This window comes from Dasypus novemcinctus, chromosome 3, assembly GCF_030445035.2.
Source record: "Dasypus novemcinctus isolate mDasNov1 chromosome 3, mDasNov1.1.hap2, whole genome shotgun sequence".
NCBI classification, from domain to species: domain Eukaryota; kingdom Metazoa; phylum Chordata; class Mammalia; order Cingulata; family Dasypodidae; genus Dasypus; species Dasypus novemcinctus.
In genome coordinates this window covers 78,299,669-78,308,439 of record NC_080675.1, presented here as the reverse complement: position 1 = coordinate 78,308,439, position 8,771 = coordinate 78,299,669, and the positions used below count along the sequence as shown (strand labels likewise).

At 56.9% G+C, this 8,771-nt stretch overlaps 1 protein-coding gene across 2 annotated transcripts; it reads right to left on the bottom strand.

Moving 5' to 3' along the window:
- Positions 1-4,249: 4,249 nt before the first annotated feature.
- Positions 4,250-8,441, bottom strand: NKX2-1 (NK2 homeobox 1). Of its 2 annotated transcripts, XM_058294941.1 has the most exons (3): positions 7,883-8,441; positions 7,400-7,785; positions 4,250-6,504 (listed from the first exon to the last, which is right to left on the bottom strand). In XM_058294941.1, the coding sequence occupies exons 2-3, from the start codon at positions 7,770-7,772 to the stop codon at positions 5,756-5,758; spliced, it is 1,122 nt and encodes a 373-aa protein (XP_058150924.1). In that variant the 5' UTR covers positions 7,773-7,785; positions 7,883-8,441; the 3' UTR covers positions 4,250-5,755. The 2 variants fall into 2 exon arrangements, with proteins under 2 accessions (XP_058150924.1, XP_071068919.1); XM_071212818.1 differs by having other exon boundaries at positions 7,400-8,440.
- Between the last annotated feature and the right edge of the window lie 330 nt (positions 8,442-8,771).

Here is an 8,771-nt window from a genome sequence, read left to right as displayed (position 1 = left end):
CATTGTAATGTAAAAACTTAGTTGAGGTAATGAATGCATTCGACTCTCTTGCACCTAACAGGTTCTGTAAGTTTCCCCTATTAAGATGTCTCTACATTAAAACTTTCCTATCTTTTATAAAACTTTATTAAAACTTTAATCTTTTATAAAAATAGATATCAAAAATATATCTAAGATAGATATATACAGTGTATGAGATACTTACATGGTTATACATTTCCTATACATACATATGTACAGGAATCTGTATTCAACCAGTTATACATACTATACTACATACAGAGTAGACAGAATCAGCTATGAATTTTATGTCGATGGAAACAATCCTCTTTAACTAGGCCTATTTCCTACAATATTTTTGTTTATGTCTAGGCAGAGCACTAATTGTACCAATTTAGATTGCAGTGTCCTGCAAATAACTAAAAAAGAAAAGCCAGAAGATGGATTGAAATCTCAGACTTTGCTATACCTCTCAATAAGAATGGTAATAAACGTTTAGGAAGCAGAAACATTGCCAGATGAGGAGAGGGGCAGAAGCAGGGTACTGTGTCTGGATGTGCTCCAAATTGGGCATTAGGTCACTATCAGAAAGATATGCTGTGGGCCATTTCAGCTATGGCTTCAGGTGAGGCAGAAGCTGTGCTAAGTTGCTGAGACTGCTCCTCCTCCTTGCCTCTAAAAATCAGCAAGGAAACTTTAGAAACTCAACTCTATGTGGTAGGAGGTGGCAATGCAGACCCTGGCCCTCTCCTTCAACAAAATACATACTTTTCTCTACCCCTGCCCATGCATATTTCCTCCTGCTTCTTGGGTGGATAAGCTCTCCAGATAAAGTGGCTGCATATAGGATACTCCTACCAGAAGAGGCTCCAGAAAACTTTCTGTGCTCCAAGTTGAGATAGGGGCTAATATTGGACCCCACAGAGAGTAGACTGAAGCTACAAAAACACAACTGCACAATTGTACAACCATAAACACACCAGCCAGAAAGACGGGGTGGGCCAGAGGAAGGAGGTGTCCAGCATCTTGAAACAGTCTGGTTGAGTAAGGAAAGCTTCAGCCCCATCATTTCTCATGCTCACGTCTCTCTCTTTCGTTCCATTCTCAAAGAAGGAAACTAACAAACAAACAAGCCATCCCTGATGAGAGTCACATTTCCCAACAGGCTTTTGAGCTCTCCACAAATAAAATCGCCCGCTCGTTCTGCTCAGTTGCTTTAATAACTGGGGGTGGGGAGCCATGCCGAGAGAGACGCGCTGCATCCGATCAGAATTCAAGGCAGCTTCGCACAACTCTCTTGTTTATAGAAAATGAATTTCTGCCTGGCTTGCTTTTAGTTCAGGAAAGGGGTCAGTCTTTATCAGCACGGTTCACACAGATCCTGGGTTTATTTTTCCCTTATCTTAAATTGACCCGCTTTTAAGATAAAGACATAATAGAGAAAGCATTGACCTTACCTGGTCCCTAATGAGTTGGAAGTCAGAAGACCCCGTTCTCATTTCCTCTTATCTCGGATCGCCTGAGAAGAGACTCGTGCTACCTTCTGTGGGCTAGCGCGGGGAGCTAGCTCCTCACACTCATCCGCGAGTGAGCGCCCTGGAACGGTGCAGGGCCTCTAAAGTCTGGGAAGTCTTCACTGGGGCCTCAAAACTGGAGACCCGGGTGCCAGACCTGGGCAGGGCCACTGGAGCTCTCTAGGAGGATTTTAAAACCTTAGGAGGCTCCCGAGCAAGTCTTTCCCCTTTGAAAGGCCGAGCCCCTAAACAGTGGGAAGCAGGGCTGCCTCCCGCGTGGCCCCTGGATTGGATCCCGCGGGCCTCCTCCCTCGACTCCAGGAGTACGTGTCCTAGAGCGCTCCTCGCCGAGTTGGCCCGGGCCTGGCTCGGAGAACCCGCGGGTCGCGTGCTGCCTTCCACCCGGGCAGCCCCTATCCCGGGGCCGCTGGCCCTGCTGCTGAGGCATTCCCTGCTCCCCGCCCGCCTCCTGGCCTCGAGGACCCCAGCTGAATCCTGTGCTCCTGGTGGGGGTGGCCGCAGCCCTGGGCTTCCTTCCCTCCTACCCAGAGCATCTCTTCTCCGACTCTTCTCGCCTCCCCGGAGCCCTGCCCAGGCCCCGGCGGGCCAGCTGGGAGGGGTGCTTCCCAGGCTGGGCTCCCAGGCTGGGGCAGGGGTGGGGAGCGCTTTGGGATGCTAAACATCAAACAAGCCAAGACTGGGGTTTCAGGCCCCGAGCCACTAGAGCCACTCTCCAGGGCTCTCGAGAAAGCCCTCGTGTTTACAGGGAAGGTGGGGGTGGGGGAAAGGAGGAAGGGGAAGATTTGCACTTCTTCCCCACTCCCCACAGCCGCCGGGGCCTAGGGGTGGGTGGGGGTGCTCTGGCGTGGGCGCTCAGCTTCGCGGGGATCCAGGGGCGAACCGCGCTGCCCCCACACGTGGGGAATCTTCCAGCTCTGCCAGGCACCGCAGCGCCCGGGGCATCCCCAGGGGCTGGTTTCTCTCCAGGGAGGTAGCCAAAATCGACCCCGGGCGGAGTATTCCGGGAGAGGTCGATGGTCGGCCGCCCCAGACGCCGAAAGGGATGAGGGAGGGCGGGAAGCTGGGTCCTGTGGGGCTGCACCCAGCGCGCACCTATTTCTCCATCAAGACGCTTCAGATTGCTTTCAAAGGGCCGCTTCCGGCGCGGAGACAAGCCTTCCCAGCCAGAAGCTGGACCGAGGGGACCCCGCGTGATTGATGACGAGAGGCTGCCCAGGCACTGTTTGTCTCAGTCCCATCCACAGACCCGACTGAATTCACCTTTCCCCGGGACAAGTAAACAGACTTCAAACCAAGCCGTCTGCAGAGAACGGGGAGAAGAATGTATTTGATATCCCAACCAGTGCAAGGGTGATAAGACCAGGGGTAGCACAGCCCACAAAATCTGGCTGCCAAGGGTCTGCTCCAAACTGGGGGTTGGGGTGGGGCGGGAGAGGGGAGAGGCAGCCACCGCGGCCACAGTCGGGCATCGCCCGCTGCGCCCGCGTCCAGGCCTGTTTTGGTCTGAGCGGGGGAAAGGGGAACAGGTCCCGCGCAGCTCCCACCTGCACAGAATCGGCATCTTAAAGCCAGACAGCGGCAGCGGTAGCCTCCTCTCCTTCCCAGGTCAGGCTTGAGCTGAGCGTCCCGGCACCAGGGCTGCCCACTCCAACTCAAGTCTTCAAACTTTCCGGGTTTTTTGTTTGTTTGTTTGTTTGTTTGCTTGCTTGCTTACTTGCTTTCCAAAATGTGAGGGCTGCTGAGATTCCCCCAAGCAGCACAGCACACTCTGTAAACTCAACCATCTCTCCGACTCGAATCCTCAAGCCCTCTCTCCGTGGGGGAAGCCGTTTCTCAGCAGCCAGCCCCGGGGTTTGGGGGAGAAAGGCCACCTAGCCCTCTGTCCAAAAGCGCCGCTGAAGAGAATTCCTCAGGAAGCCAGCAGAGAGAGCTGCCGGGATCGGAGCAAGGCCCCGGCCCGTGCACTTCTCTTACAAGCTCCCGGGGAAGCGGAGGGGGAAGCAGAAAGAGACGAAAGACAGAAAGAGTGAGGCAAGGAAGGAAAAAGTTGAAAGTGTAGGTGAGAAGTGAATACACGCCAAATATGAATGAATTCCCCACAACCAAACACCTCCAGTCTTTTACAGAAAAAGTGCTGGTAGAGGCATCAATCTACAGCCCACTCAACCGCCTTTCCTGGGGGGGGGGGGGGGGGGGAGAGGGTGCCTTAGGAGTGCAAAGGAAGGGGCAACAACTCTTCTAGGGATTACGATTTCTCTTTCGGTCCACAACCCCTCCTCCGCTCTCCCCTCCCTGCCGCCGCAGTCCCTCTTCGCCCCCCCCCCCACAACCCCCGCCCCACAACTCTACGAGTCCCCCAACCCTCTCCACTCCACCCCACCCCAAAGGCCTGGGCGCCAAGGAGACAAGGAAATTAGGGGTGGGAAGAAAGGGATCAAAGATGATATTTTCCCGGGGGGGGGGGGGGGGGGGGGGAGGAAAGTGGAAAAGAGAGGTGAAGGATTGAGAGCAGGAGAAAGATTCGTTACTAAAAAGATGTAGGAACTCAGAGATGGAAGCCGCTGGAACAAAAAGAGAAACCTTAGCCCCCAAAGTTCTCCGGGGGCTTTTCCAGGCCGGCAGCCCAAACACCACCGAGGACTGAGGGACCTCGAGAAGCTGGGGTTCCAGGCAAAGGGATCGGTCTTCTAGACCAGAAACGAAACACAGTAATGACTTTCCCAACCGTTTTCACCGAATTCTAACTCGCAGGGGCTCCACCGCGGATTAGAAATAAACGGCGATCCGTTCAGTAAAAATGAGAGACCGTTCAGGGGTTTTTCTAACGGGATAGCTAACTGACTGTTTTAAAACTGTGGCTCAGCTGTTTGAGACCACTGTGGATACTTTTTTTTTTAGGTTTCTAAAAACAGAAGCTTGTCTCTGAAAGCAGTTCTCTCTCTCTCTCTCTCTCTCTCTCTCTCTCTCTCTCTCTCTCTCTCTCTCTCTCTCTCTCTTTTCCCCTTCCTTTTCCCATCCCTCCATCCTAGCCTTCCCTCCCTCCATCTTTCCCTAACCCTCCTGGTGGAAGTAGTTAGCTTTTCTCCTTTCTATAGCTGTCCCAGGACTGGTCAGGTCCGGGTTCCACTCAATTATATGGCAGAATAAAATTCCCTCTTCCCGAGGAGCAAGAACACTGGGCTCAGTGTCCTTAGCTGGTTCGTGATCCTTTGACTCCCTAAACAATTCGAATCCCGTGGAGCCAATGATAAGACCCCAACCAAACCAACCCCCCCCAAAAAGCCATTTAAAACCAACTCAAAACCAAACAAAGAGGAGGGTGTTTAATCAGAAAAAGAATCTTTTTAATTTGTATAATTTATTAGAAGCTTCTTAGGAACTATATTTAAGCCAAATATCTACATAAGTTACAACAGAAAAAGACTGACGCGGCAAATACCAAACTGCCAAATAATGTACACAGATTTGTCAATGCCCATAAAAAATGTGAGGGGCTAGGGCCGGGGACTAGGGACTGGGATTCTTCATCATCTTTTTTTTTTTTTTTTTTTTACAACAAAATGTACAGATTACTAAAAACTAGGTTTTTAGTCCAACTTTTGACAGCGTTTTACAGCTACAAGTTCACATCAAACATAAAACAATTCTTACCGGGGCCACTGAGACCCGGCCAAGCTGGGCGGCCATGAGGGCAGCGGGGAAGGGGCGCTTGCTTTGTGTCAGTGACAAGTGGGTTCTATCGAAGAGTCTTTCCTCTCCTTAGCCCCCGCCCTCCCTTCAAAGAAATCCTGGTATTTACAAGCGAGTCCACTTTGCTGGCAGAGTGCACCCAGAGTGAAGTTTGAGATCTTTAGAGTCCAGAGCCATGTCAGCGTAGAGCCTCTCCAAACTGCGCTCTGCCCGGGCGTGGGAAACCCATTAGAGACACCCCCAAAGCTGTTCTCTTTATGCCCTTCTCGGTTTAAAGGCTTCTTACCGAATTGGATTCGCTTGGTTGTCTGTTATTTTCTTTAGAAAAACAAACCCACAAAATTTAGAAAAGAAAGAGAAAAAGAAAGACGTCCAGCAGTTTGGCTTTTGTGTTTTTCCTCGTCCTAAATGGGGACAAGTTTTAGGAAAAGTCGAAGCGCGTGGAGCAGCGGGCGGATGGTGGTCTGTGTGGTGGGCGAGATGGGGAGCGGTGAGGCAGCGCGCTGGGCTGGAGCCGGCCCCGCGTCCTCTCACCAGGTCCGACCATATAGCAAGGTGGAGCAGGACATGGTGCCGTAGTCCGAGCCCGAGGAGTTCAGGTGGGACAGGCTGGAAACCTGGCCCTGCAGCGCCGCGGGGCTGGCGGCGTGGTGAGCCAGGTCCGGAGACTGGCCCGCGCTGCCCGGCTGGTGGCCGGGGTGTGCGCCCAGGCCTGGGCCACTGCTGCCCACTGAGATGGCAGCGGCCGCCGCCTGCGCAGCTTGCGCCTGCTGCTGCGCCTGCTGCTGTGCGTGGCCCTGCAAGCCCGCTGCACCCGGCGTGGGAGCGCCCGCCTGGCACGGTTTGCCGTCTTTCACCAGGACTGGCACCGCCACGCGGCGCGGAGACTGCTGCTGCGCCTGCTGCTGCTGCGGGCACCCGGCGCCCCCGCCGCCGCCGCCGCCGCCGCCGCCGCTGTCCTGCTGCAGTTGCTGCTGCGCCGCCTTGTCCTTGGCCTGGCGCTTCATCTTGTAACGGTGGTTCTGAAACCAGATCTTGACTTGCGTGGGTGTCAGGTGGATCATGCTGGCCAGGTGCTCCCGCTCGGGCGCAGACAGGTACTTCTGTTGCTTGAAGCGTCGCTCCAGCTCGTACACCTGCGCCTGGGAGAAGAGCACCCGGCGCTTCCGGCGCGGCGCGCTCGGCAGCGGGGCCATGTTCTTGCTCACGTCCCCCAGCGAACCCAGGCCGCCCATGCCGCTCATGTTCATGCCGCTCGCCGGGCCCATGAAGCGGGAGACTGTAAGCGACAAACGCATAGCGTCGGCCGGGGCCGGGCCGGGCTAGGCCTCGGCCTTCCGCGCTCTTGGCCTGCCTAGCCCGCCCCGACGGCTCCCTCCTCACCCAGACCTCCTCGCGTTCCACCCAAAAGGTTCAGCCACCGGGGATCGCCAGCGCCTGTCCGAGGTCATGCTGTCGAGGTACTTATACGGGAGAGTCTCCCTCGCCCCAGCCCCGGCCTGGGCTACCCTCCCTCAGTCTTGGTGCTCGACCCCAAAAAGCACAGGGGGAAGGCCGCCCCTGCCCCCTTCGTTCCCAGTCCGGGCAGGAGTTGTGGGGTTAGCTGGCCAGGGGCGGTGGACTGACCCCAAGCCGGGAACGGGGGAACAGAGGGAACACACATTTGGGAGTGTAGGAGAGAAGCGTGTTCACTTCGGAAAGCTCGAGCCCCTAGACGTGTTACTTCTTGGCCTCTCTCTCCCGTCAGCCCCACTGTGTGGGCACCTGCTCAGCCCATTTCGAGCCCCCTCCCTCCCAGCAGGGTGGCTTCCTGCCCGGCCAGGCCTCGCCTCTCGGTGCCCTGCGCGCCGCCTCTCCCTCCGCTCGCAGGGCGCCTCCCTGGGCGCTCCGAGGTCTCCCGCGCCGAGCGGAGCCTTCAGCGGGTCGCGCCTAGGAGGTGCTGAGTACAAGCACTTGCCCGCAGGATCCCAGGGCTACCAAGTGCCTCCTTCTGGATCCCCAGCCCGGCCACGGGGAAGAAGCCCTTGCTACCGCGCCCGACTCCCTGGCGCCGCTGCCCGGCCGCCCACCCTGATGTCCTGAGCGCAGCCGGCGGGCGCTGTGCCTTCCCGGCGGACTGTCCCCGCACCCGGCGCGCTCAGCCCGCGGCCCCGCAGTGGGGCGGCCTCACTTACTGGCCGGGAAGCGGGGGTCTGGGTTGGCGCCGTACCATCCCGGGCCCGAGGCGCTGTTCCGCATGGTGTCCTGGTACGGAGGCAGCTCGCTCATGTTGCCCAAGTTGCCGTTGCAGTAGCCCCCCACGGCGGAGTGCGAGAGCTGGGGCACCCCCGCCGCCGTCATGTGGTAGGCGGCTGTGACGGCGCCGTGGTGCCCCACGGCGTGCTGCTGCATGGCCGTGGCCGGCGGCGCTGCCTGGCCCTGCCTGTACGCCGCCAGCGGAGCCCCGAGGCCGCCGCCCTCCATGCCCACTTTCTTGTAGCTTTCCTCCAGGGGACTCAAGATGTCAGACACTGAGAACGGAGTCGTGTGCTTTGGACTCATCGACATGATTCGGCGGCGGCTGGAGGAGGAAGGAAGAGGAGGAAAAAAAAGGGAGAGGGGGAAGGCGAAGCCTCGCTGCTTTTTTTTTCTCCCTTTGCCAAATATTCTGGTGTTACCTTAACGCCGATCTTGTTGGATGTACACGTAACCCAGTGGACCGAGTCCGCCTTAATTGGCTTGAGTGGAGGCTCGGGGGCTGCCTAGCGTTTGTTTTAGCCCGGCGCCAGGTTTTAGGCAGCCACCAGAGGCGGGGCGTAAGCGCTAAAGCAACAAGACAATAGAAGCCTACATCTTGCCCAAGATAATTAGCTTACATGCTGATGACAAGGTAAACACCTTTAAGTTTCACTTGTCAGGATTTTAGATCTCAAAGAGAGAGAGACAGAATCGCGACCCAAAGCATTGCTTTCTTTCTCCCCTGGGGACCCCCACCCCATTTTTTGTGGGGTGCCGGCAGCGCGCTGGGGGAGGTGGGGGAGGGGAAGGAGGAGGCAACCGAGAGCGGGGAGGGCAGGAGGTGGGGTGGGGAGTAGCCGAGGAGGAGGGATGATGGGGAGGAAGGAAGGTGAATGCTGCTTTGCAACCAACTTGCAGAGTTACAAAGTGGAAAGACCACTTTCCAATTCGGTTGGGGTTCCCTGGGCGGGAACAGGTATCTTGGGGGAGGGGGGCCGGGGACGGGGTGGGGGTTTCACCTGAGCCTGCCGGGACTGCTCCTCCCTCCCGCTGCGGCCTCCCAGCCCCGCGCCTTCCCACTGCCTCCGGACCACATCGGGCTTCGCGGCGAGGAGCCCCAGTCGCCACCAAATGAGGCGAGCGAGTCTGGGGACAAACCCTGAGGCCGCACTGTTGGTCTGCGTGTCTGTCAGTCTGTCTGCCTCTTCTGCTGCCGTCAGAGGGACACCCTCTGCTCCCCGCCCCCTTTTCCCCTACCCCGCCGCAGAGGGGGAGCTGAGCAGGGGAGCAGCTGCCACTGGGATGCTGTCCCGGGTCCCCGCGCCCCCC

Excerpts from the sequence above, each read along its gene's own strand:
- NKX2-1 (XM_058294941.1), bottom strand. The coding sequence starts at position 7,772 with ATGTCGATGAGTCCAAAGCACACGACTCCGTTCTCAGTGTCTGACATC. Across the intron at positions 6,505-7,399 it reads AGACCCCCGCTTCCCGGCCA|TCTCCCGCTTCATGGGCCCG; the intron begins GTAAGTGAGGCC and ends TGTCGCTTACAG.